The following is a 27,706-nucleotide window of genomic DNA, read 5'->3' on the forward strand; positions in this document are numbered from 1 at the left end:
AACTTTTTCCTGACATCTGGAGATTCATAGGCCAGAAAATCCATTAGCAGCACAACAGTATTTACTTTTATCGCTGTTCTGAACGTACAGCCTCTGATATTTCTCATTATGTGACCATGTTTTGAGCAGGGATGCACAATATATCTGTATCAACATCGGCATTGGCTGATGTTGGTCATTTTTTTAACACATCATCAGATATTCACTCATTAGCTGTCGGCTATTTTCCGAGCATCTTCAACGATCTTTAAAGACCCAAATAATGTTGTTTTCTATGACTATATAACACAAAAACTCCCTAAGAAGAGTGGACTCTCTTCTTTTATGTCTCTCTTCCTGCTTTTAAACCAAAAACAGACAAAACAAACTTTTTTTGATAGTGTTAATCTTGGGCGCTCCATCCTTTGATCCTCTGAAAGATCTGTGTCATCTTTTCTCACGATCGCACAGCTCTTTCTCTCTGAACTACAGCGACACATCATCTGTGTTGAGATTGTTTTTTTTTTTTTTTTTTTACCAATATTGAGACCGGCCTTAACAGAAGTATTAGTATTAGATATCGGTATGGGCCAAAATTTTCTATCCCTAGTTTTGAGTATCTGTGCACCTCTACTATGACTATATTCCCAGATTTATGCTCTAAGATGGGCCACAGGCTGCTCACTCGCACTGACAAACTTTTTAGGTGTGTTGGGCCTTTTGTGCATCTTCACTTGACTTCTCTTCTAGCTAAGCAAGGTTTGCAGCAGGTTCGTGAGACAAAACACATAAGAATGAATTCACTTTGTAGGCGACTCTCAGAAAATCAGGAATGTGCCGAACAGGATCCAGCGACACTGAAAGTATCTCACAGCCTGGCTTTTGTTCTTAAGGACTTAAGACCTTTGGATGAAGCAAGATTCAACCTTCTTCAAGTGTGCTGAGCTCCTAACCCTTCATGATCCTTCTTTCTACATCCAGTGTGACATTAAATAGCCTCTGAATAGTGGATAGTCACAGCTCTTGATTGACAGCTGGATGACTGCCACGAGTCTGAATGAGGCTACACCCATGTCAAACTTGGAGTCATGAGCGGTCATTTCACCCAGTGTTGTTTGCTCATCAACATGTTTCTTTGTTTAGCTCAAGTTCTACTCAAATCCAGCCAAAATACCACACTTAGGCTATAGTTGTTAAAAGAAGATAGCAGATTACAAATGATAAAAAGTCAAAAATCAAAGATTCTTTTATTAATGTTTCACAGAAATGTGACCTTGAGCTCAAGAGGTGTAGTCAGAGCCTCCTGCAGAGCGAAAGGTGTTGAGGACTTAATCTCACTCAAACACATCAATCCAACTCAGCTCTGAGTTATAATCCTTAAGTGCTCAACAGTATCATCAAGGGAGTGGTGTCTGACTGATTTATGATGTTGTCTTAATACGCAAGTAGGAAACATCCCACCCTAAAGTTGCTGAAAGCTGCAGCTTACCTTTGATATTTAGAGTAGATTCAGCTTTTTCTGCTCAGCAGGTAGCTGTCGTTGACAAAACCAGATTAAAGAAGGGTAAATTGGCTCTGCATCAACAGTTTTTGTACTTAAAATGGAAGAATGATAAAAGCTTCGTCTCAGGACACAAGAGACAAAATATTTTAAAAACCTGCTTTAATGTGCCAAACTTTCTACACTGCAAAAAACTGAAATCTTATCAAGTGTTTTTGTCTTATTTTCAGTAGAAAATGTCTTTTTAGACTTAATCTGAGCCACATTCATCAAACCAGTTCAGAAAAATGTCTTATTTCAAGTTATTTAACGACAAAAAATGAGGCCTGAGTTGCATGTTACAAGTAAAAAAAATCTGCCAATGGAACAAGAGAAAAGTTACTTGTATCAAGACATTATTCTAGTTTCAAGCAAATTTTTCTTTATCCACTGGAAGACTTTTTTTTCACTAATTACAAGCAATTCAGACCTCATTTTGTCTTTGAGTAACTTAAAGCAAGACATGTTTCTGGACTGATAAGTTGAATATGGCTCATATCAAGAAGTTTAGTTGACCCTAGACAGGTCAATAGTCCAACACAGAGCTATATATTATAAAGTTTTCGTATTTTATGGAGTTTATTTTAGGCTTTTTGATGCATTTGTTTTAAGAATTTGACAGCAGCTGGAGCAAAAAACTTGGAAGATAGAGTTGGAAATGTCAGAATTAAACCTTTCCATCCAATCAAAGGACTATAACCTTAGATGCACACAGTAAGGATGGACTTTTCTAGCATTAATGGGATTTAATCGTCACCAGGAACAATCCGACCATTAATTGAATAGTCACAGCCTCTCTGCCTGGGCATGTTGTCGCTAGTTTATCCCAGCAAAGTTTGCACTCAGGCTTAGTTTTGTGAATTATGTCAAAGTTCTTCTTTACTTCAACATTAACCAAACGGCTGTTGCTGTGTTTTTTCTCTGGGTCCAAACCTCGTTGAAACCACACAAGTTTTACTGCTACCTGCTGTAATGCTTTCTTCTTCTTTTGTTTTTAACTGGGAGTTCACAGATAGCTTTCAGAAGGGTAATGAGGGGGTACAGTCAACCCAAAAGTAAAAATAATGAAGAAATATACTTCAATGATAGAAAAATAGTCACATAAGCTAGGGATAGACCAATTATCAGCCAGGCTGATTATTGGGGCCAATATTTGGCATTTTGAAGCATATCAGCATCTGCCTTTTTTTTTTTTTTACTGTAAAAAACTTAAGCCATTTATTTTTTTAAGTCTTCATTTAACTTTATAAAACATGCTGCTGAGTGTGGAAGCTGTTTAAATAAACTCATGCTTAAAGGTATTTGAATGAAGTTAAGTGTTGAAGTTTGTATTGTTCAAGATTTTAACAACCAGTACTTGCACTTTGACGGCAAATTAATATTGACTACAAATAATCGGTATCTGCCCCAAAAAAATCCATATCAGTTTATCTCTGAAATATTCTATTTGATTCTTCCTAAATTAAAGACTATTCGAATATTTGAAGATCATGACTGATGCGTAGTATGTGGGGTTTGAGAACCAGCTGTTTATCTGAGATCCTTTAAAACATTTTAATATGTCAATGACCTACAAACTCTGACCCAAAAACAAAGACAAATACCACACCTTTAGTCTAAGCTACACCCCTATTCTACACAAAAATTAAATTTTTCAACAAGCTCTTGCTCACAAAGTCGGTCTAATATTTGATTGTTTGCTTGGTTTGAGTTAAATGGCTGTGTGAACTTCAGAAGTGTGGTTACTTAACCTTTAAAGCCAGGCAGAGTTTTATGGCTGTGGTTGAGCTCTGGGACAGAAATGAACAGCCCTGCACTTCTCGTACAAACTGATCTCTCTGAAGCTGTATTCATTAATTTTAATGGCCAGACTGGGGACGCAGAGTGCGAAAATAATGGTGAGGTAATTTAGTAAATATGGTGCACTCAAGACGAGAGTCAGTGTTTTCAGTCACAACAAGCCAAAGAGAAGGACACCAACTGTTTTTACAAGAGCAAAATAATAAAAGCTAGTTTTTCATAATTACAGGTTTCCTCAACATGTTAAATTACAATATAAATTATTCTGATTTGCAGATATGGTGGCAGATATAATGTGGGATCTTTAAGCCTTAATCTGGATCTCCAACTTTATCCGACGGCTCAGGCTGACCTGCTGACATCCTTTCTCCACACAATCATTCCTACAGTCGTCTCATCCCGCTGAGTAATCACGCTCTAAGTTCACTGTGACAGCTAACAGACTGAACCTGGTCCTCTGCTGAAGTCTGTTGTCTAATCAGGGAACTGGAGCGAGCAGCTGAACTCTGAACCCCTCCTCTGTGCTTGCTCTGAGGTATAAGCAGTATGTACAGTATAGCCTGAAGTCTGTTCAAACAAACTAGCACATGAAAGGGTTAACCTATGACTCAATTTCTCAGTCAGTGGATTTAAAAATCGTAAAATTGTGTCAAACACTTTTGTTTTGTCGAACACAAGAGTCTATAAGCTGAAGAGGAGTCAACATATGTAAGAGCCTGCTTCCTGTTATTCAAAACTTCATCAGTGTCATCAAGTTGGTCAAAGGTAAAAAAAAAGACCTTTGACTCTCCTGATGGCTTCAGTCAACTATAAACTATCAAAATAATACACATTCTTTAAACAAGGACCGAAAAACGGGCAATTTCTCTGAGTCATTCCTGCATCAGCTGCACAGATCTTGAGTTTTTGTTTATTTCCAAGAAAGAAAAACTTCCTTCTTCCCATCCATTCAGCAGAACTTCTCCTACACAACACTCGTCTTATTCTTTCAGCCACCTCGCCTGAGTTTATGACCGTCAGAATTCTGGTTCTTCTACAGGAACTTTTATAAGGAATGAGGAACTTTTGGTTTCCAATACAGGAACTCAAAACCTCACTAGATTCCAGGGTTTTTTTAATTATCATTTCACCTCCGTGCCAGAATTTCTGTCAAGTCAGTCATTGTAAACTAGTACATTAAACATGTTGTGAGAACAGACCGTATGATGGCCCTATAAGCTGACCATGAAATCTAGTAAACAGCACACTGAAACCCACACAGCTAAGGAGGAACTTGTGACTGAGATGTAATCTCAAAATAAAGAATCAAAATTTATCAAATATTTTCACGTTTTTATTTTTCTACTTGCTCATCAAATCTCTTCTTGATCCTGTTTTCTATACTGTCTTTCTTAGATGTTTATCAGGCTTACAAACAGGATCTTGGAAAATTTTGTGCTACCTGTGTGTAAATGTGTGTTAGTATGACAATAAAGCTTCTTAAATATTGAAAACAGCGAGCTTTCTTTGAGTTTGCAAAAGTAAACTAAAGACTTATTTTTTTATTTCTGCAATTGATCTGGAATTACTTCCTCATTCCTATTTATTTCCGATATTAATCTGATACTTTTGCCTTAAACTGATTTTTATTGTTTTGTTTTTAAACCTCTACCCTTATCTATTTTATTGGTTTTATTATGTGGATTTTATTTTTTTTGTACTTTTGTGACTGCCATCATCCTTCAGGTTTTAGTCCTTTAATATTTCACCCATGTGTGTCATTTTCTCTCACTGTGTGTTCTCTGTGAAGCACTTTTGGCAGCATGCCTGTCTGTATGAAAGATGCTAGATAAATAAAGCAGAGTTTGAGTTTGTATTGGAAGTGTCGTTAAAAGCAAAGAGAAGCAGTATTTGGAGGAGCAGTCTGAAAACCAGGCTTATCATATGAAAGGGATGTAATCCTCAAGGCCCTGGTCTCTGGTTCAACTCCCAAAAAGGACCATTCTGTGCATGTCACCCCCAATATTTCTCTTTTCAGCAGCCCTTTCCATAAAAGGGAAAAGAAACTCCACACAAATAACAAATTAAAGCAATGAAATAACAGCCTGATTTTTCAGAAATCACTGAAGCAATCTGCCTTCATCTTATCAGCCCTTCAGACCGTGGAAAGGACCCTACAACAACACCCTGAAGGACACTTTAAGGTCCTCACAAAGGAGCTTCGAGGACGACACGTTCCAAGGACTATTTGAAGAGATGTGTTCAAGCAGCAAAATAAAACTTCTGTGACTCACACTAATATTGGAACAAGCAGATACTAATGAGTTAATCAGCAACAGTAAGTCTCAAATACAAACCCAAAAAACATGAATGAGAGCTGCTTCACCATCTACACTATTTAGTAGAAACTAAACTCCTCACAGAGTTCTTTGTTTTCTGTGTTTCTGAATGTTAAGATTCAGCTTTAACCTCGACAGGAGGCATTTTTAAATAAAGTTTAGAGGTTAACCCACCAACTCTGGAGCTCAGCAAACGTCTGCTTCATCCTCTTTATCGAGGAATCCATCTCCTCCTTCACCACCATCCTGTATCGAGTCAGTGAGGCGGTGCATCTCTGCAGGTCCTTCACCGAGCGGTCGATGTTTGGGGCTGAGGTTTAAACACAAAAATTAATGAGTACTCCAAGTGCATCATCAATCAAGGTATCCTCACAGTGAAGTACATGCATTTAAAGATCATATGGTGCATCAGAGGGAAGAGTTTCTGACCCAGCTTCTTAACTCCTGATCCTTGATCGTCAGAGGTCAGTGCTAATGAAGAACTAGATGATTGTGAATTTGAGCCCGCTCGTTGTCGGTTCTTGTTTCCTCTAGAGCCCTGGTGATTCCTCCCAGCTTGAGGCAAAGCAGGACTTGGGGCACTACCGACACTTTCTGCTTCAGGACCTAAAGGAAAACAGGTTACTAATGTTTGTAAGCAAACTTTTCTAAAGGTAAAGATCAGAAAGAAGAGTCAGCAGCAGCAGAGCGACTTAAAGTCTTACTCCTTGTCAAAACATTTCTACATGTAGGATTTGATGGAAACAATAGATTTCGGTCTTCGGTCTCGATTTGTGTCTTACATGCATATATCGGGGTGGATTTTTGCCGTGCATGATGAAGAGAGATGAGAATTGTTAACTGTAAAGACCTGCCAGTTTTGTCTCCATTGGTTTTGACCACAATATGATCCTACCATGAGTGTGAGTTTTAGTCAAGGCAATTTTGGTTGCTTATACAAGAGCCCCGTAGAGTTTAATTCACATTTGAAATATCTGAGAAAAAATATCTGCGTGTAGTGGAAACCCTGGATTTATAAGAAGATGTTTTAAGATGATACTCTTTTTCATTAGAGAAACAGACAATGCTGAGGCCCTAAAAGCTTCTTCAAAAAGATGACCTGTCCAGACTTGAGCCCCCTCTTATTCCCCTCCATCATGTCTCACAGCTGTGATTACCTGTGGTTTCAGATGTAGCAGGTTCAGAGTCCAGCTCGGCTGCATCCAGAGAGGCAGAGTCCAACTGTTCACTCAGAGAATCGAGCGACTCTCCGTCCATTACTGATCCATTGGCGTGAAAGCCGTTCATCTCATCTTTGGCCTCCTTGGGTGGCGTGGCCTCGGGCGGAGCAGGCTCTGCTGAGGCCTCAGGCTGAGGCTTGGGCTTCTTTTTCTTCTTGGGCTGGACATAAAAACATCACTGTCAGAGCTTTTTTGTTCAAGTCCTTTTGTATCAGCAGTGAATTGGATCAAATGAGTACACTTAGAGGAGAGAAAATTGATTTTTTAGGCTAAATCTTAAATAAAAGCCTCATAGTTTAAGGATGATAAAGAACTTGAGGCTTTTATTCTTAGATAACTTAATGCTTACTCAACCTAGAGGTATTCAACTCTCAGGCATTCCTGTTCTCACCTTCTTTTTACCGGTGACATTCCACTCCTTCAGGATCTCAACCGCACTGCCTGCAGCGTAAAACAAACAGTGATGACGTAAGTACACAGAGGCGCCTAACACACTAAAAAATCTAGTAATACTCATCTGAAAATCTGACTGCCCTGAGGCGATGTTTAGATACCGCTAAAAAAAGGAACAAAGAAGCGTGACGTGCAGGGACAACCTCCTGGTTCTAAAATTAAACTTGTGAAACTAAAGAGGCATGCAAATACCGTCCAGACTTCTGAATGCAAAGCATGACATGCATGGAAACAAAGCTGTCAAGATCAGCACAAACAATGTGGACAGCATGCAAGGAGTTAGTGAAGGAAATGCAGAAAAAAAGATGAGTTAGTCTGTTTAACTCTGGAGGCTTTATGAGAAGACAGTATCAAAAACAGGTGTGTCACTTATGACCAGCAGTCGAGGAACATATTTTCTTAATTCTTCTCTCTCAATGGGTCGGATCATCCTTTTCTATAGCCTTAATTTGTCTCAGAAATGCAGCAGTACAAGTTCTATGGGTATTATGCAGCAACAGGAACTCATTATTCAAGAAGCTGTGACGCCACAGTGACGTCCTCATACCTTCTAAAAAAGCCTGGACAGCTTTGTCCACACTGTTCTCAAAATGCTGCAACACCAGCACAATCTCATTGTTACTTTTGTTGGGGACGACGGCCCTGACGGCGCTGATCTGCAAAACAAAACAAGAGAAACACAAACAGGTTTCAACATCGTCTTAAATTATGAGCAAAGTGACTCAACATTTACAGAACGCTCGCTGGAAGGAGTTCCAGCTTTTACTTAATTCAATTAACATTTGGCTTCAGGGCAGAGCCGTGTACTCAAGTTCTTATTTGCATTGTGAATTAGCTTTCAGAGTAAGGTAAATACGGTTGCAAAAGTGCAGGAAGTTGCTGCAGATTGGCGTTCAGTTTCAGGAGTGCAGCTGTGGAGTCATTCATTCATTCATTCAAAGCAGCTCATGGCTCAGCAGAACCACAGATTTCTATCTCTGCCTCTATTTTTTCACAGTTCAGCACCAAAACACTTTGAAAGCATAGGTCTGAGGGAAATACAGCATAATTCTGTGGTTTTTATTAGTTACCATCTGAAGAAACCACAAGGAGAGCTCAGTTATTTCAGTCAGAGCAGCAAACACTGAGAAATTCATTACTTCAATCGACCACATTTACCATGAAAAGCGATTAGACGTGAACAAACAAGTCATAAAAATTCCCTTTAAGAGTCTGATCGCAGTCACAGCACTAATGCAAACATCATTAACGGAGTTTAAACTTGTTTTAATTGATGTTTTAACAAGCACTATATATCAGAGTTAACCAAAGATTTGTCAGACACTGATACCTCACTGACACTTTGGTGAGTTTGCTGATAATGTGCATAGATACTGGAACTGGGACTGTTTGAGTATTATTACAACAAACAAACAAAATCATTTGATTGAAAAAATGTTTGTCATGTTGGTAACACTAAAACAACAAAAACACATCAGAAATTAAAGAACAACCTTGAGCACGAGAGATGGACCAATCTGACTTTTTAGGCCCTGTGCTTTTGCATCAGGAGATACTGATACTGATCTATTCTGATACCAGTATTATTTTTACATTCTCTGTACCTTAAAGGTGCTCTGACAACTACATAAAAAAGTTGGGTTTTTGGGATAAAGACTCTGTTTCCCATGAGCACTAGAACCCACTATCGTTAGACTTTGTTAGACTTTTGCCAAGGTGTGCGTTTTTTCGGGGGACCAAATGTAAGGAGAGCAGATCTTCATAACACTACTTTTCTTAATGAATTACCCAACTTGATACGATCCACAGAGTCTCTTTCTACTTTTAGGAGATGTCTGAAGACTCATCTGTTCAGGGAATACTTAGGGGCCGTTTACACGCCAACGGTTTAGGGTGTTTCGGCCTTAAGTTTACACAGAAAATGTGTTTCAGCCGACCTAAAATGCAAACTTTTGAAAACAGCCTCCAGAGTGGGATTTTTCTGAAACGCTGCCAACACCATTGTCATGTAAACAGTAAGCCAGCATCTTCAGTGGAAACGATGAAGTCACACTCAGCTTAGCTCGAGCCCATACAACAGGACAACAGTACCGTTGTTATGATCGTCGCGGACTACCATGTTGTTCTTGTGCTGCTCAATCTGCTGAATCGTGCATCTGTTGCTCCACTTTTGCACCTAGTATTCCCCAATACACCAGATGATCGGCTAAACTCTACTTCGTTGGGGTTCTCCCAAAAGCGGCTTCTGGACAAGACAGTTACAGCCCCAACTACAGGCCTGGTATGCTTACTACTAGAGCCCGACTGATTAATCGGTCGGGTTGATTAATCGGTCGGGCAGATTAATCGGGCCGATTATGCCTGTCACCGATTAATCAACACCGGCCAAAATGTAGCCGATTATAAAAAATTTTGCTCAGCGGAGATTCTGTTACTCCTGCTCCTGTGTGTCTGTGTGCTGCCCGAGTGCCCGCCCCCTCCGTTTACCATTATCTAATGTAAGACTATAATACAGCGTTTTAATGTCGTGTAAGTTGCTCATTGTGTGTTTACGGTTTGACTTTTTTATTTAAGGTGTTTACAGTTCGACTTCTTTATTTATTATTGTCTTTACAGCTTGTTCTTATTTATCATTAGTTTAAACTACAGTTCTTATGTTGACAGTTTTATAATTTAAGTTCCTTGTTTTAATTTAATAGTGTTCTGTCTCTGTCTTGAATCATATGGATATTATAATGATTTGTGTTCATATACAGTGTATATTCTGTGTATATCAATGAATTTATTATACGTATTAGCCAATATATCGGATATCAGCTTTTTTTTGCCCCCAGTATTGATATCGGAATCGGCCCCAAAAATCCCATATCGGTCGGGCTCTACTTACTACGGCTCAGACCCAGCTCTTAGTGAATATTCAGCACTGATCATTTAATGCTGCAGTAGGTTGAACTATATTTTTGCAGCGATTAAGTGTGGTTAGTTATGGCTACATGATTCTGCACAGGGAAAAGGAAAAAAAATCTTCTTGCACTTAATGGCAGCTCCTGCAGCCAAATAACTTGTAGCACTTTGTCGCAACAACTTAGGTTTTTCCCTCGGTCAAAATTCTTGCTTGTATTGTACGTCGCTTCAGACAAAAGAATCTGCTAAATGAAAATGTAGAACTACAGAAGTTTTCTTGGTTAAAGACATCTTTTCCCACGATGCAAAGTGACAAGGTAATATATCTATTTTTAGTTACATAGTGCTATTGTTTGAAACGTGACAACAAGCAAACTTTGTAAACTCCGGGCCAGTCCAAATTGTATGCCCCTTCGTCTGACCCCTTTGTTTACCCCTTACCCCTTGGCCCCCTATATATATATATATATGGTTTCTTCATTTATGATATTTGTGATCTGGATTGACCCTTTGTCACTGATATCTGCTCTAACTTTTGAGTCTGTATCTCAACCAATACCTGGATTGGATCAGACTAGTGCATCCCTAGTTAAGACATTAAGACATAACAGAGGCAGATGGTGCAGCTTCATTTACCATTAATCTCTTACTTTCATATTAACATTTTCAAAGACCAGAGAGTCTAAAATCAAACACCTCAAGGTTTCAGGATGAATAATCTCAGTAATATTTACAGATTCTTCTAGACTGTCATCCATCAGGCAGGAACAACCGCAGCATGCCTTCTTTTTTTCCCTTTAGCATTACTATAACAGTTGCTCATGCTCTGCCCTCTCGTGTTTTCTGTTGCCAAAAAAACAGCCCACTGGGAAACTGCTGTGCAGAGCCCAGAAGTAATGGAACTGAATGTCAACGCTCAGGAACAAATCCACCAACACAGCGTGGAAATGTTGTACTTATCGAGCAGATAAAAAGCTCTTGATATCACACGGATTTGAGGTGTTAAATTTAACCCTTCATGGGAATCTGCAGGCTCTCAGCGCGGATTTAATGTGTCTTACCTTCTCCTTCATCCTCTCAGCTGTTCCTCCCTGGGACATCACCATCTTTGAGCGAGTGTCGAACACGACCCCGGACGTATCTGAACAAAACAAGAACCAGAAACTCTTAACTCTGTTGTCTGTTCAGGGCAGGTACTGAATCACATTTGCAAAACCTCTGTAGCACATCATTTGCAAAACAAAACACTCCCCAGACAACTGCACAGAGATTTCCAGGAAAAACTAGTCTGCCACATCTATGCATCAGTCGTCGCGAGGCTAGAGCAGATTTTAGATTTGAGAAGTGTTTATCTTCTCCAGGAAAATGACAACTCAGCTTCAACTGATCAAACAAGAAGAAAATAGATCTGATTCTCATTCTGTGGACATCATTTCTATTAAAAAAGTGCACACACAACTGTGCTGCTGGAGCGAGGAGTTATTCAGACACTTCAGGTACCAGCACAGATGTGAAGAGACAAAAACTGATCACATCAGTGCCTGAGCAGTCTTAAATCTGCATCTGATTTAAAATGACTACCACTCAGTGAAGGCTGATGAAAGACCTGAGGGCCTCTGTTATCAGACGCAGAATAACAACCAGTCAAGTCAAGCAACAGAAGAGTGACAGGGAGGAAAAAACGAGGACATTTCCTTCTAAGAATCGATAAACAAAAGCCAACAGCTGAGTGTGAAGCAGCGGGGTAAAGTCCAAAGTTAATCTGCGGCCTTTGAAAGATGAGATGGGGTAAAAAAGAAATATGGGCCCCTTGTAAAAGTTGTTTTCTTGAGCATGAAAGTAGGTTAATGTCACTGTAAATGTCCATTAGGTTTCCCTGTGTTGGTATGCAGCCTTTTAAAGGATGAGCTCACACTCTTTGTTAAATAACTCAAAGCAATTTTCTTACTTCTTTAACGTAATGCGGCTATTTGCAAACACAAAAAGCTTATGTGTGTTTTAATATCAAATATTAACACTGGGATCATTTGTTGTTCACTTATTTCTTCATAAGACATCAATAAACCAAACACTCACCCCTTTGGCTGTTCTTCTTTGCCATGTTGTCACACAGAAGCGTCCGGGAAATTCTTGACTTTAATAAATCTTCAAGTAAGTTTAAGCCGATGTTCAAATAAAGGCTCCTCCTCTTTGTTTGGTGACTTTTACTTTAAGTTGTTTCCTCTCAGAGGAGACGCCAGCGAGGCTCTCAACTCTCTGGCAAGACGAACGGAAGAGCGAGGCTCAGATCAGGTCTCAACCATTTAGGCAAAGATTCAGGTTTTTCCTCCAGCTTCTCCACCACGTTGATCCAAATCTGTAAGAGAGAAGACCGAAGGAAGATTGCGTTTGAATAACCAGAAAACCAGACGTAGGAAAACAAACATCTGCATTTTAATGAAGTGTGTCCAAGCTGTAAGGTGCCACCAAATCTGCACTTCTGTTAGATCAAGAAAAGAAAATATGAATACAAATCAGTCAGAATCTGTTTCCTCGGCCTATAAATTATAAATGAAAAACAGATTTCAGTAAGTTATTGTCTGTCTGGCGGAGCATTCTTGAAAAAATCTGCAGTTGATATTATCCTTGGCAGAAACACAGGGTTTAGTTTGGAGGAGGAAAAGCGAGCAGAGTAAAAAGAAGCAGAAGATCTTTAAAGGGAATTTCCTTTTTCCCTGGTTCTCAGCAGGAGAAGCGGGCGATAATAACTTTACGGGAACGAAGCTGAAAATCCGCCGTTCCCCCATAGACCAAGTCCTTTAGATGACTGTGAACCCGAGAAGTCCACTCGCTTCTTAATGCTTATGGTTGAGAATTCATGAGTTTGTTCTAGACAAACTCATGAATGACGGCACAAAAGGTGATCAGCAGAGTCAGGATTAGGATTTTTATGTGCTGCAGATTTGTAACAAAGGACGCCTACTATCAGTTACACAAATAACAGGAGAAGCTGGTTGCTTTGAGGAAACAGTGATAAATCTCCTCATGCAGTTCTTATTTGTAGATCAATTTTCATTCAAAGCGTCAGACATGCAGGGTTTCCAAGTCACCAAATCCCCCGGAGCAGCTTTCACTTTTACTAAGCTACATCTTCACATAAATATCGCATAAGCAGGCGTGAATTTTTGAGGTGAACTCAGACGCTTTTGTTTAAAGTTGTGTGCCACCTTTCCATAACTGAGAGCGACTCAGCACTCAATGACTCGTCAAATCTCTCGCACACCCTTTTGACGTATCCTCCCGTCTTTATCTGACGAAGAAGACAGCTCAACCGTGTAGAAGAGGCGTCTAGGTAAACCAAGTGTCCATCTGCTGGAACTTGAAACAACATGCATGAAAATGAGCCAGCCAGCGTTACAGGTGACGTCAGAGCAGATTTTTTTTTTTTTTAAAAAGCAAACCTCTCCTCATCTGACTGATCTGCTCACTGACATCAAGAGCACAGAGTCCTCTCTGAGTGTAACGCTACAGTCAGCCAACGCAGCTCATTTTGAAGCTGCTTCAGCTACAATCTGCTGGTGCACTTCCAAATATTCACAAATACATTCTCAGTTTACAACACTGATGATTCGCAGTGCATACTTTTAAAAGCAGACAAACCCTTGTGTAGTAAAAGAAGATTCTTCTTGTTTAGTTCTGTGCGTCTCCCAAATAATGTGAGTTAGTCGTAGAAAGATGTCAGCACCCTGCTGAATGATCAATACTCCTCTGATACCTCCTGCTCCCCAGCCTGCTGCCAAAACTGACTCTGCTTCATTTATGACCCCTCTGCTCTTAAAAGTGTGTCAACCGGACCTGCAGCAATCTGGACTGGTTTTTAACGGCCGGCAGCTGTTTTCCTCCTCTCGGTTTCTCTTTCTGACCCTTTTCTCTAGAAAGGGAAACTTAAAAGCTGTACAAACCCACACCCTCTAGTTTAGGACGCAGGCATGCCACAGTCCTGGTTGTACCACACCTTCTGCAGACGTCAAACTCACACAGGCACAATCAACAAGTGACAGTGCAAAAGGGCGCTCGCGCAAACACAAGGAGGATGCTTGGGTGTTTATCAAGAGGGATGGTGCTCGAATCCGCAAGAGAGCCAGGTGTGCTTGTGTTGAGTGATGCAATGAAGGGAGAAGTGCAAACTCAGCAGAACTTAAATAAGACTGGAGATGTAACGTTACGTGCAACACATTGAAGTGGAAGGGGAGATAGTCAAGCGTCACATTGACATCACAGTCAAAAATCCTGCAGGTCAACATGTGTGATAAGAATAGCTTTCATCAAGACTGCAAATGTATTTCTTCCTCTAACAGTTATCTCAGGGTTCAACACCTTAAACAGAGGATCTCAAGGACAAAACACCGCGGCCAGATGATCAGATTAAGATATTCATAAGAAGGATTTTTGTATCAAATATCCAACTGGACAGGATTTCCAGCAACAACTGTCAAACTTTGGGAAGCAGAAAACAAGATCAGTGTTTTAAATAACAATTTTTAAGATAGCTGATTGAGATGCTGACAGTTTAAAAAAAAAAAAAGATGAGATGTTTTCAAACTTGTGTTTTGTCATTCCTCTGAAAAAGCATCTGAAAGTAGTCTTACAAACTACACATTGCAGTCATACCTCAGAGACTGATTATATAGATTATAATGACAGATTATACTGCCATCATGTCTTGCCAGAATTTGATCAGCAGGTTGATTTCTTATCAGAAACAGCAGTTAGGTGACCTGCAGCACTAAATTATAGCAAAACTTAAGATATTGATCATGGGATGTTATGTTAATAGTGTCAATATCTACAAATACTAATGTGAGATATAATAATCTAAAATTCTTCCATTAGTTTTTACTCCTAGTTTAATTTGGGATATTAATATAAAGCTGATTAGATAGTTTAGTGTAGTATTTGTTCCTGAAGAGACTTAGATTTAGTTAATTTCTACAAGTTTTGGTTTCATTTTATGCAATATAGGCCGGGATATAAGACATTAAAGAGGCAAATTTCCCATAATGTAAAATATACTTTGTTATAAATCTCATTCTGATGCCCGTTTGGAAAATGTACACCGAATTAGAAACAGTATTTTTATGCTAAGATTTAACAACCGCATTTAAGCCACTGAGGGTAAACATGAAACTGTGTCAGACTACTGCCACATCCACAGCATGACCGAGAACTAGAAATCATTTCTAAATAACTTCACTTTATTCTTTGATAACACGATACTATTTGTTTGAATCTTTATGTTAAGCACCGTTTGTATTTTATATAAAACATGTTTGGTTTTCATCAATTAGCTGGTTAATAACCTTGTTCACGACTTAATGGCCAATCAAACAACCTTAACCTCTGCTGTGCGGTGAGGATAAATTATTAAACATGGCTGCTTCAATGTTTGCTCATACAACTTTTAATTACAGCCGTTACTTCGTTTAATTTCGCCCGAAAAGGTTTGTACTTTAAAAGCAGCTCATTGTTGCCCACATTTGGCTAAAATCCGGAGGTTACGTTAACGTTAGCCTGCTAACATTACCTAATACAACGTTACATGATTTGCTCTGCAGGATTCCGCCAAACAGAATTAGTATATTTCTCCCAAACGTTGTAAAAATTCAGCAGCAGTGACGACGCTAAAAAGCAGCAGAAAGTATAAACACCTACCTAATGGATGGACCTTTGAATGCAGCCCTTAGCTAGCTAGCTTTGCTTTTAATATTCAATACTCTGATGCAAGGTTAGCCTTCATTTAGCTCATGCACTGGATGTTAGAGCGTTAGTTTGAAGAGCGTTTATCAGCTCTTCATGCTGAAGGAGAAGTTAGATTAAATACGTACTTAGTGTTGGCGAGAAAACTGCACAGTAGATTCTGGAAACGGGTTACCGCATAACCCACCGCCAGCCGTCTTCACTGCCAAGAAGTCTGCTGTGGGCAATATTTTCCTACACCACACTCCTCCCGGGTTGCCAGTTAGGATTCAAAGAACCCCCTTTTAACTTTGAGCCGGGACGATTTTAGTATGACAGAAGATGCAAAAAGATTTGTCCTGATTAACGAAAGGCCTAAAATGACATTTGGGCACATATTCCATATTAACGAAGCTATTTTCTATATAAAGTGGTAAAGTTTATTTAAATAGCAAGGGAAGAGGTCACAAAGTGATTCATAGACAAAATAATAAAAAGGCAAAATAGAGGTTACACTGAATACAAATAGACTTTATGACATCTAAATTATCATTAAGAGCAGATGTGAGCTGGTTAGGCACCATTTTTAATACCTTAGAAATGAATGGTAGCTTTGATATGGGCCTAGTTCTAAAATAGGGATAAGTTTTCATGATCAACAACAGTGGAAGTAGGCAGTGACAAGACCACACATTAAGGAGTTACTGATTATTGAGAGAAAATATAAGCCAACTGATTCCTCAATGTTCTTCAACAGACAAGGTATAAGGGTGCTTGTTGATATTTTAACGACACATACTATCTCTGTAAGCTCTACGTAAGGTGGATAATAGGAGGGACTATGAATCCCTTTCACCCTTTTTATACAGAAGGAGAGAAAATTGTTGCTGTTATTGACAGGAAATTGTAAGACTCACTGTTGGAGTCGCTGTACTAATTGTGTTTTAAAAAAAGGACTTGTGAGTTTTCTGTTCAGGTGTGCTGACATTCATAAAGAATTTGATCATGGTTTCTTGATGCACTCAGAATTCTTAAACAGAAATCTTGCTAATAAGTGGAACCAACTAGTTGTCAGAGTACGTTAAATTGGTTTAGGGCTTCCATATAGAACAGGCCGATGCCCTTACGTAGCGCTATATGTGCAAACCTGGCAACCCGTTGTGATCCACGTCGTCATTTCCGAAATTGGGGAACAGGGTTCGCTTGGTTTGGCGCCTCGAGTAGCCCGATTTTACACACAGTTGAGCGGTCGCTGTTGAACAACCGTCCCGTGCTAAGAGAGTCTACACCCTGTTAGCCGCCTTCAGAAGCTATCATGAAGAGAGTTTACGTTGTTAAGTTGTATTTCACAGCGGTGAGAGGTTAAAGTGAACGATAGGACGATCGGTGTGGGACAGAGTGAGGGGAGCGGGGCAACACGTTACACCAAAATGGCAACCCCCTATGTCACAGATGAATCTGGTAAGGCTAATGCATGTGCCAGACTTTTGTCTAACCAAAAAAATTCTCTTCAAACAACAAAACAACAGCACTGGGGCATGACTTGATCATTTTACTCCATAGACGAATTTTAAACCCATTTAAACATATCTTTTATCGTGATGTTTTAAGTTTTTTTTTTCAAGCAGTTAGCGTGCTAATGCTAATTTAAGCTAACATCGCTTTCGTCAGCTGTCAGACTTTCGCACTGGATCAGATGTAAATGTGTGTGATATAAATGTCGACAGGATGTTTTCACATAGTTTTTGCGTACATACAGGGATTAAAATTATGCATCATAGCATGATGCATACCAAGGAAGTGGCCAGGCAGCTTGCCGTGCTAGTTAGCCAACATTAGTTAGCTTCCTGTGAATGAATTGAGAGTTATGAGAGAAGAAGTTTTGCTACATATTACTTAAACAGCCATTGCAAGTTAAAGATACTCTATGGAATTCTGTAGTTTCAAATTATTGCTATTCTGTCTCCAAGGAAATGAAATATTACCCCTTTCAAGTAAAGTAAATCCATGTGATTTAAGTAGGTAATGCATTTATTGATCATCAAATGTGTGATTATTTAACTGCAGAAAACATCCAATTGCAACCTACTGCAGTAGTCTATATTTATTTATTTGAACTTGAACTACCAAGAAAAGCTCATTGAGATTAAAAATCTCTCAGAAGAAAGAAAGCCACCACAGGAAGATTTAAAAATAATAACCACAAGAACTAGAGAAATCACTTCATATAATTTTAATTCAGGACATTTATTTTATTTTTATTGTAACTGTGTTTGTCCAAATTTATGACCAAAGAAGCACTTCTTCCTTTGTGTTGCATCCAGTGTTTACAAGAGCCTGGTTCTTGACTTTTTGTCCAAGTCATGTTCTTAAAAGTTGACAGTATGTAGTAGATTTTAATCCTATGTTTAATATTTATTTCCTTCTCTGTTCTTGTGTTGATTTACATTGCTGAAAAGACACATGTTCACTTTTTTAATTGTGTGTGTGAGTTTCTGTCAGTTAAACAATTGAGCCTTTGGGAGTTGAATAACTCAATGTGCACAGTGACATCTGGTGGTTTGAGACTGTAAACACAGTCCTGTAAAATGATCAAAAATTGGTTCAGTTGATTGATTGATATTTAATAAAAAAATGCACCGTCCAAGAAATTAAAGTCTTTTCAAATTGATTATCAATTGACCTAAAGTTAAAGTGGTTTAAAGCTGGAAACATTGTCTGATTGTGTTTTAACTTCTCAAGTTTGACATTAATTATTTTATATGGCTGCAGTTTTTTTTAGACTGGATAATGTTGGTAGCCTTCCTTTTGGCAAACTAAGTAAAGTTATCTTTGAATCGCCTGTGATGTAAACTCCAGGACTGTACATGCAGTTTAGTGGTTTTTATTGATGCAAGATCCATCTCGGGACTGTCTTTACAGCAGTGGTATTGACCCAGAATTCATGTTGGTAAAAGTAAAAAAAAAAAAATAAACTCTTCAGTCTGTTTTTCTCATTTCATACACATCAAGCCTTCACAGATACTTGAATAAGAAAGTCCACAGGAGACAGGAGAGGTTTAAGGGTCTGCTGGTTTAGAATTTACAGAATAACTCATGCGATATGGTATCAGCACTTATCTAAAACTGAACCTGTTGCCCTTTAGGGAAATACATTGCTGCCACTCAACGACCTGATGGAACATGGAGGAAACCACGGCGAGTGAAGGATGGTTACGTCCCCCAGGAGGAAGTACCAGTGTAAGTGTAGTTCTTTCCTCCCTTTAGGATCCTTGGTCATATGCTATTGTAAACTCAGCGGGGGATTACGGAACATATGGATGCCCTGGTTAGAAACTTAAATATGATTCAGCTCATGTTTCATTTCTTCCTCCTTTAGGTATGAAAACAAGTATGTGAAGTTTTTCAAAAGCAAACCAGACCTTCCTCCTGGGATGAGCGCCCCTGAGGAAGCTCCAACAAAGCAAAAGATCCCAGGCTGCGTTGATGGCGAGACCTCCAGTCTCTCAAAATCTGCCAAGCGCAACATGAAACGTAAAGAAAAACGAAAACAGCAGCAGCAGCAGGGTCCAGATGGGGACGCAGATGTGGACTCAGTGAGTGATGCTGTTGGGAATGTGGCCATTTCAGAGGGAGGCGAGTCTTCAAACGATACAAGAGCGGCAGTATCTGTGCCCTCAACCGATGAGTCCTCAGCAGCAGCTGAAAAGGCCAAGAAGATCAAAAACCTTAAAAAGAAGATTCGACAAGTGGAGGACCTGCAGCAGAAAGTGAACTCAGGGGAAATTAAAGAGCCAACAAAGGATCAGCTGGAAAAGCTGGGTCGAGCACTGGCCTTAAAGGAGGAGTTACAGGAGCTGGAGAGCGGGTCTTGAAGCAATAAAATAAAAGTAGAAGATTCAGACAGACTAAACACACGGAGGCAGGGAAGGGACCTTTGCAGCTTTGTAAAAATAGCTTTCATTACACATATTCTACCTGTTTGATATTCTTCATAAACTCTGGACAAGAACACAGACCCACAACTTTTATCCACAGTATCATGGAGCGTCTTTGTAGCAGGCAACACATCTGAAGGACTAAGGAGCCTGTTTTCTAGATTCTGATAATTATGACTCCTGTACAGGCCAGGCCATACATTTATAAATATGTTTTAAAGACATCTTTGTGATTGTTTTGTGCGTGTCTGTCCTCTCCATTTTGTACCTCTCATGGCATCATCAGGTATTACTGACACATAAAGTTGTTTAAGAGTATATTATTTGTATGACCTGAGACATAACACTTTGTTGATGTTTGGATGGACACTTGTAGCTGAACTAATGTCAAGGAACCGTCTATACAGTCATTACATTTATTAAAACTACATGCTGCAGAAAATGATAATGTCATGTTACTTTCAGTGGTAGAGTGTGGGAACCAGAAGTGTTCTGGATGAGAATCGTTTTTATAAAGCAGGGTGTAAAGGTGAAATAAAAAACAAACCCATTGATATTTTATTGTTCTGGATGTTTTTGAAACCTGTTACTCGTTGAAAGAATACGGCGGGCAATTTAAAGATGCTTGAGGAAACAATATTAGGTCACAGAGGCTCAGTATTTGTCGACAAGCGATCAACATAACTACCAATCCTGGATTGTTTTTTATACTCTCATATAACTTGATTAATCAAAAATAGTCATTCAGCATCTCTAAAAACTAGCAGGGGCAACACTCGTGTATTAATCTGCAACTTAAAATAGTTCCACTGATGCATTATTAGCACCTTTTTGAGTAACATTAAGCTGTAAAAGTTTCTAGAAAAAGTGTGGTTTGTGTAAACTTTGGCGCCCCCTGTTGTCAAAGTGGGACATTTTGCCTTGTTACTGGTTTAGTCATCAGTTTATCGTCACCTTCTCAAAATAAATGCCATTTTTTAATTTTTAGAAAACACAAAAACCTTACTGAGTCATATGTCATAAGGAGTTGATTTAGGCAAAAAAAGAAAAAAAAGATTTTGAAAATTATTTTAAGAAGACTGACGATATACACATTTTAAATAATTAATTCTGCTGTCTTTGCTTCTTTAAGAGTCTAACCATGGAAAAAGTAAAAAAAATAAATGAATAAAAAGATAAAATATTTATTTCTGCCAGTTCACTGTTAGTAACATCTGACAGATTTCAGCCATGAGGGGCAACGCAGGTTAGTAAAAATGAAGCCTATGCAGAAGTGCTAAAAGTTGCTATTCGTCGAAAATCCGCTTGAAGCTGGCTGCAGAAAGACCGGAAGTCACGTACACACCTTGCTACAAAAACGGACTTTTACGTTGAAAAGCATTGCTACAGCCTGGTTCAAAAATTGGCTTAGGTCTTAAACGCTGATTTCACTATCTGCACATTATACAGTGAGTGATTTTATTTTATATATATATATATATATATATATATATATATATATATATATATATATATATATATATATATATATATATATATATATATATATATTTAACTCAGCGTTATCCTCAGAAGTTATTAGGATTGTTCGATTGTCCAATCAGAGACACAGCTCAGCTCACGTGACTGACGGGTGCCCTGAAGCTGTTCGAAAGGAAGCTCACAGCCGCCGTCATATGTGAGCGAACCAGCCGTTGAGAGGCTATCCCCTAAATCAAAACTCACTTAAGTCCGAAAAATACGTTTTACTTTTTGACACAAATTACGATAACCTGAGAGAAAATGTGAGCAAATGATGATTTACACCGATCTAAAGAAAACCCAAATATCACAGTAATTAACTTGTGAACTTACGTGTCATATTTTTTTAAATTCAGTTTTAGACCTAACTTCATTTTCCAGGTAAGTGAAGGGAAAATTAAATTCTAAAGTAATAATTGAACTTTTTTTTTTTTTTTTTTTTTTTAAAAAGATGCTAAGTCATTTATGATATTCATTATAGTAAAAAAACCCCTTTAAGATAAGTTAGTATTTCAGGAGGTTTCTCACTTTCCACAAAAGTGAGTCATAATTTTGAAATATGAACTCATTATTTTTAGAAGTTTCTCATCATGTTGTGACCCAGAGTCATTACACTGAGACAAAGGTCATTGTGTTGATTAAGTTTCTCTTAATGATGAGTTGAAGGATCTTTTTTTGTAATCACGCAGGCGGAAGTGAGTTTCCACACACATTTGTCTGCTTTTTTTATGAGTTTTGTTCTTCAGTGATTGAGCGGAAGAGGAGGCGTTCTCTGTCTGCCTGCAGAGGACGATTTGTAGTCCTGGTTTCATGGAGGCGTTGAAGTTTTCCCCTTGAATGTATTCCTGAGATGTGAACAGTATAATTAGCTGTTGTCTCACGAAGGAGTGTGGTTACTTGTTTTCTTCGTGAAACTGTAACTATTATATTCAACAATGTAAGGATTCTTGTGGAAGTCTTTGTATAAATATGAACATCTGCACATCTGTCAGACCTTCATTTAAGCTGTCTGGACCATAATTCACCTACAGGCTCCTGCAGCCGCATGAGATAACCAGATCCTTTCTCTGTCACCACAGTGACCTAACAAGTTACAAGTCATCACCTTTTATGGATGGTGGGCAGACCATCTTCTTTTTCAAACACTCTGTGCAGAGATTTTTTTTGTCTGTCTTTGACGCAAACAGAGGTACTCACAAGTTATTCTTGAACACTCCAGGACCTTTTCGTCTGAATGGTGGTGTAAGAAGGCGAAATCTTGCTCCTACTGTCTGAAATATGTTTTGTCATTGGTTGACAGCCCAACACATTCCTCTTTGAGGTTTGTTTTGTGGTTTTGAGACAGTTCCTGAACAGACACTGGATGGTATAAAAACTGAATCCTAAAGTAAGGCAGGGACTTCAGCTTTGGACAGCAGGATGGATGTAGACAAAGGAGCTGTGGTTTTTAGGGATACTTAAAAACATCCAGAGCCTAACACTTAAAAAGGCCAACTTAATTCAAGATTTTGTTTTATTCTTTTTCCTGTTGATGGAAATACTCCAAAACTAGAAAATGGACTTTAAACTGGAGTTAATATCGTTTCTTATTTTTCTGACATCGTCTTCATCTATTGCTCTGAGAAGGAAAGAATTTGCAGAAGCGGTGGTAAGGAAACAAACCCTTGTGAAGATGTTAAAGCTTAAACTTGCCACGAGTCAATTCTGGAAAAAATGGAATCCACAGAAGCAACCCTAAAAAAATCTGAATTAATGAGGATATTTAGATTGGACTGGGTTTAAAAAAAAAAATCAAAGCTTTCCATTCAAAATACTTTAAATAATGAAAAAAAAAAGTTTTTATTAAAGTTCTGATTTTGATGAAAGTGAACTCTGAAGCAAGATGACCATCAGTTTTTCAAAACATGATTAAGTCAGTCTTAAAGCTCCTGTGAGGAGTTTTAACTGGTTGTGAAATACATTAAAATTCAAAGTAAATTATTTTTATTTTCTACAAAAGTAAACAGGACAAACAGAAGCGCAGTAAAACATTTTTATACTATGATTCTCGATGTCCTCAACCTAATGTGAGGGGGTAGGTGACAGACTGGATGATTGACTGCAGGCTAAATAACCAGCATCATTCAAACATATTTGACTGTTTAAGAAAACAGGATTGTTTTCATACATGTTTATTTTATTTTAATTTTATTTCTATTTGTTTTTTAAAATGGCCTTAACACAAAAAGATGAGATGTATATTTTTTTCCACAGGGGGGCGCTAAAATTTACACAAACTGAGTTTCTTCTTAAAGCTTAAATGAGTTTGGCAGGATTTTTAAAGATCTGGGTGGTAAAATACTGTTGATGTTGTTATACCTTGTGTAGATAATGATGAATCATATCAATCAAACATAGTCTAATGTCCACACATTTTTAAAGAAATGTGACTCTGTGCAGTTCAAACTAATACTTTATATTAAAATCTTTTGGGTTGGAACATTTAGCCTACATTATAAATATAGTGGGGGAAAAGAGCTTTACCTTCAACTTAAAGCTCCTGTGAGCAACTTTGATTTTGGCACCCTCTTGTGGACAAAGACTTTCATCTTATCTATGATGATTTTTTCAAGCAAATTAAATACCTTTTTCTACACATAGTAATAAAGAAACACACTCTTCACATTTTAGTGTTGGTATTAAAAGTTGGGAAAAGGCTTTTTGTGACACCTACCCCCTTGCAGCAGTTGCCAGTATATAAAAAAAAACAATATTACATTTTTTCGTGCTGTTAATGATCTCGTTTTCCTCTGTAGGTTCAAATGAGACATCAAGATGTATTTTAGTCTGTTTCACAACCGACTAAAAACTCCTCACAGGAGCTTTAAAGTGCCATTAACCACTAATAACAAAGAAGCCTTCATTTGTAAATGTATTGTTTAAGAACATTTCTCTGAGGCTTTGCAGTGATTTTAGAAAATGCCATATACCTGGGCACTAAATCCAAATGTGTTACAATCCTTCTCTTTTTAAGGCTTATTTAAGGAAGTATGGTTATCTGCACATCCCACTGGATGGTAAGCCTAGAAATTATCCACCTGAGGAGATAAAGGAAGCCCTAAGGTAATCACACTTCATCCTTTTTGACAGTTGAACTGTTTTTACTGTTATCCCAGCTTTGTTTCTGAATGTCCTGTTCTTTGTGTGTATGTCAGAACTTTTCAGAAGGTAACAAACCTGCACATATCAGGAAAACTGGATCCAGCCACTCAGGCTATGATGAACAAACCTCGATGTGGTCTAGAAGACTATTTCAGTAACATGTCCCTCAAATATCGAGTCATGGGTGGGTAACTGTTTTCATGTCATGTTTTCTGTCTCTCATAGCAGTATTGCTTAAAAATAATCAGATGACGATAACTTCATTGTTTCTGATTTGAGCAGGTTACTGGAGAAAGAAGTCCCTGACCTACCGCATCTATAATTACGCCCCCGACCTGGGAAAGGACAAGACCAGAAAGTCCATCCAGAGTGCTTTTAAGTACTGGAGTGATGTGTCACCTCTGAAGTTCAGAGAGCTGCAGAGTGGAAAAGCAGACATCAAAATCTCCTTTCACAGGAAAGACAAGTCATGTCCAGTGCCCTTTGATGGACGAGGTGAGGACACTGAATGTGTGGATGTCTGGAAGAAACTGTGACACATTTTGTGATCCTTGTTTAAGATCTGTGTCTTTATCTTCAGGTCATGTTTTAGCCCACGCTGATGCCCCTGAGTCAGGACTTGTGCATTTTGATCAGGATGAACTGTGGACAGAGGGGAAGAACTACGGTTCCAACCTGAGGATCGTAGCAGCTCATGAGATCGGTCACTCTCTTGGCCTAGGTCACTCACAGTACTACAACGCCCTGATGGGACCTGTTTACGGCGGATACAAAGCTGACTTCAAGCTTCACCCTGATGATATACACGGGATCCAGACATTATATGGTAATGTCAGGATGTTAGCTCAGTTTCAGGATGTGTATGATCTTTAAAACGTCCATGAATTTAATGCCGAGTTCTAACTTTTCAGGGAAGCCAGAGAAGACTTCTCCACCCAGAGCTCCCAGTCAGTCTGAGCCAGGATTTGTTCCTGATCCATGCAGAGCCACTCTGGATGCTGCAATGTTGGGTACACAGACCTTCACTTTCTGCTATTTTATCAGTCTGTAAAACTGTATTAATCAACCTGTGTTTTCTCATGAACTACGCCCCCTGAAGGTCCTTTGCGTAAGACGTATATGTTCAGTGGTCAGTATGTGTGGACAACGTCTGGTTATGGCTATAATGCTCCAGCACTGATCTCTGCTCTGTGGAAGGAGCTGCCAGGCAACCTCGATGCAGCTGTTCACTCACAGCGGACCGGCAAGACCTACTTTTTAAAAGGTGGGTTCATGTAATCATTACAAAAATTTCTGGGGCCTTGGTTTGGTTTAGTTGGTAGAGGAGGCGCCTATTCACAGAGATCAATATCTTCATCACATTGCTCCAAGATTCAGCTCCAATCCTGTCACTGTTTGGTACATGCAATCTTTTACTATCTGGCTGTTTTCCAAACCACATTTGAATGTAGTATGTAGTAGGCACTACATACTTCCAACTGCATTTGCATGTAGTATGTGGTCTGACTGTTTGTTGGGTCTGTTTTGTAGTATACCACTCTGGTTTTCATTTTCAGAAAACTAAGCTACAGCTGATGGATTTTATTTTGCCTTTAGTAAAAATGTGCAACACAAACTTTGGGTAGATCTTGGCATTTTATTTATTTTGTTAATCATATCATTGCAGAATCATTACATTTGATTTTTAATCTTACACCAAAAGTTTTATCATTTACTGAAAACAATTCTGGAAGGGATTTCTATTTTTTATAGTTGATGGTAAAACCACTCCTCTATAATCCATGTATGGTTTAAAAAAGTGAATTAGTGGTCTATACAGGCTTTAAAGAATTTGTTGTGAATGTAAGTAAGTAAATACTTCTTTTATAACTGAAAGTAACAAGATTTACCTGCGTTTTTTCCACATCACATCACTTCTATCTCATGAACCGTCTCACATTAGTGTTGTTGTGTTGTAGTTGTAATGCTGAATCATTCCATTAGATGGCAGTAATTCACCTTCATTTTTTTAAGCTTTGTTTTGACCTAGAATTAATATGCAAGTATGTTTTTACTAGAATATTCTTATTTCACATGATGTTTGGTACAAGAAGTTACTTTACCAATCCTCTTAATGCCATCACCCCACTTACATTTGATTGGTTGCACAGCAGACACCTTGACCTTAATTGTCCCTTTATTCTATTGTGTTCTAGTCACTTAGAATCGAGTCTCTTGTGACTTACACATCACTACTTTCCACATTTTCTACATGAATAACCTTAAAGTATCTATGCACCATCTGATCAGAATGTATGGCACTTATGTATTTTTATATATTTAACAACTTTAAATGTCCCAAAAATGATTTGATATCCCTGTTGTACTGAATACCTGTATGGCTGGGATTCAGTTTGGCACATGGTGCTGCATTGAGATTCAGTTCAACAGGAATGCAAATTAATATCTCTTGCCCAATCGAATTACATGGCGAGAACTAACTGCTCCTCTTCTTCTTTCACAGGAGACAAAATATGGAGATACACCAACTTCAAACTAGACCGGGGTTTCCCCAGAGCCTTGGCAAATATCCCCGCTAACATCGACTCAGCCCTGTACCTCAACAGAAACAAACAACTTATTTTTATTAAAGTATGTAGAAAAGTATGGAAGCCAAGTGTGTTCATTCAGATTACAAGTTAATTATTTTGTTCATCTAAAGAAAAACATCTCTCTGATTTCTCTGTAAATATTTCATGTATCATTTCAGGGCTCTGTGTACTGGCAGTGGGATGAACTTGGCCGGACAGATTTCAGGTCGTACCCCAAACCCATCGGACAACTCCTCCACGGGATACCCAGTAGTATCGACGCTGCGTTAACATGGACTAACGGACACATATATGTGTTCGAAGGAGCCGAGTACTGGCGTCTAAGCCAGAACCACCTGGCCGTGGAGCGGGGCTATCCTCTGAGCACAGCCAAACACTGGCTGAGGTGTGACGACTGAGCCACCAGAGGCCAGCAGAGATTCAACAAGAACCTTCATCCTGTTTGACCATTCAGTGAAACAACACCAAGAGGAATTATTTATTTTAATATGAGCTTCTTTTGAACTGACATGTTGATGTTTTCTGAACACAAACATTTTAAGTTGCTATAAAAATACATGGAGTGGAATAAGACATATGTTTGTGT

At 38.7% G+C, this 27,706-nt stretch overlaps 3 protein-coding genes across 3 annotated transcripts in view; 2 read left to right on the forward strand and 1 right to left on the reverse strand.

Annotated features, from left to right (window-relative positions):
• spats2 (spermatogenesis associated serine rich 2) overlaps window positions 1–16,203 on the reverse strand; it is a 35,754-nt gene extending 19,551 nt beyond the window's left edge. The window contains exons 1-8 of the mRNA XM_074681661.1: window positions 16,079–16,203; window positions 12,291–12,570; window positions 11,276–11,355; window positions 7,858–7,966; window positions 7,249–7,298; window positions 6,795–7,017; window positions 6,067–6,243; window positions 5,812–5,947 (exon numbers count right to left, since the gene is read on the reverse strand). Coding sequence (XP_074537762.1) covers window positions 5,812–5,947; window positions 6,067–6,243; window positions 6,795–7,017; window positions 7,249–7,298; window positions 7,858–7,966; window positions 11,276–11,355; window positions 12,291–12,315 — 800 coding nt within the window. The 5' untranslated portion in view covers window positions 12,316–12,570; window positions 16,079–16,203. The remainder of the gene's footprint in view (window positions 1–5,811; window positions 5,948–6,066; window positions 6,244–6,794; window positions 7,018–7,248; window positions 7,299–7,857; window positions 7,967–11,275; window positions 11,356–12,290; window positions 12,571–16,078) is intronic.
• Window positions 16,204–17,100: 897 nt separating this feature from the next.
• Window positions 17,101–20,439, forward strand: pym1 (PYM homolog 1, exon junction complex associated factor). The gene is made up of 3 exons (XM_074681666.1): window positions 17,101–17,390; window positions 19,076–19,169; window positions 19,309–20,439. The coding sequence occupies exons 1-3, from the start codon at window positions 17,360–17,362 to the stop codon at window positions 19,802–19,804; spliced, it is 621 nt and encodes a 206-aa protein (XP_074537767.1). The 5' UTR covers window positions 17,101–17,359; the 3' UTR covers window positions 19,805–20,439.
• Window positions 20,440–22,943: 2,504 nt separating this feature from the next.
• Window positions 22,944–27,518, forward strand: LOC141799760 (matrix metalloproteinase-19-like). Its single transcript, XM_074682114.1, has 9 exons — window positions 22,944–23,036; window positions 24,402–24,490; window positions 24,583–24,713; window positions 24,809–25,024; window positions 25,110–25,355; window positions 25,441–25,539; window positions 25,629–25,793; window positions 27,033–27,160; window positions 27,279–27,518. The coding sequence occupies exons 1-9, from the start codon at window positions 22,944–22,946 to the stop codon at window positions 27,516–27,518; spliced, it is 1,407 nt and encodes a 468-aa protein (XP_074538215.1).
• Window positions 27,519–27,706: the final 188 nt, after the last annotated feature.

This window comes from Halichoeres trimaculatus, unplaced genomic scaffold (assembly GCF_033239565.1).
Source record: "Halichoeres trimaculatus isolate MK-OKI-2021-1 unplaced genomic scaffold, fHalTri1.1 fHalTri1_scaffold_11, whole genome shotgun sequence".
NCBI classification, from domain to species: Eukaryota; Metazoa; Chordata; class Actinopteri; order Labriformes; family Labridae; genus Halichoeres; species Halichoeres trimaculatus.

Coding starts and splice junctions, on each gene's coding strand:
- pym1 (XM_074681666.1), top strand. CDS start 17,360: ATGGCAACCCCCTATGTCACAGATGAATCTG. Junction 17,391..19,075: donor CTATGTCACAGATGAATCTG/GTAAGGCTAATG, acceptor GTTGCCCTTTAG/GGAAATACATTGCTGCCACT. Junction 19,170..19,308: donor CCCCAGGAGGAAGTACCAGT/GTAAGTGTAGTT, acceptor TTCCTCCTTTAG/GTATGAAAACAAGTATGTGA.
- LOC141799760 (XM_074682114.1), top strand. CDS start 22,944: ATGGACTTTAAACTGGAGTTAATATCGTTTCTTATTTTTCTGACATCG. Junction 24,714..24,808: donor CCTCAAATATCGAGTCATGG/GTGGGTAACTGT, acceptor TTCTGATTTGAG/CAGGTTACTGGAGAAAGAAG. Junction 25,794..27,032: donor CAAGACCTACTTTTTAAAAG/GTGGGTTCATGT, acceptor CTTCTTTCACAG/GAGACAAAATATGGAGATAC.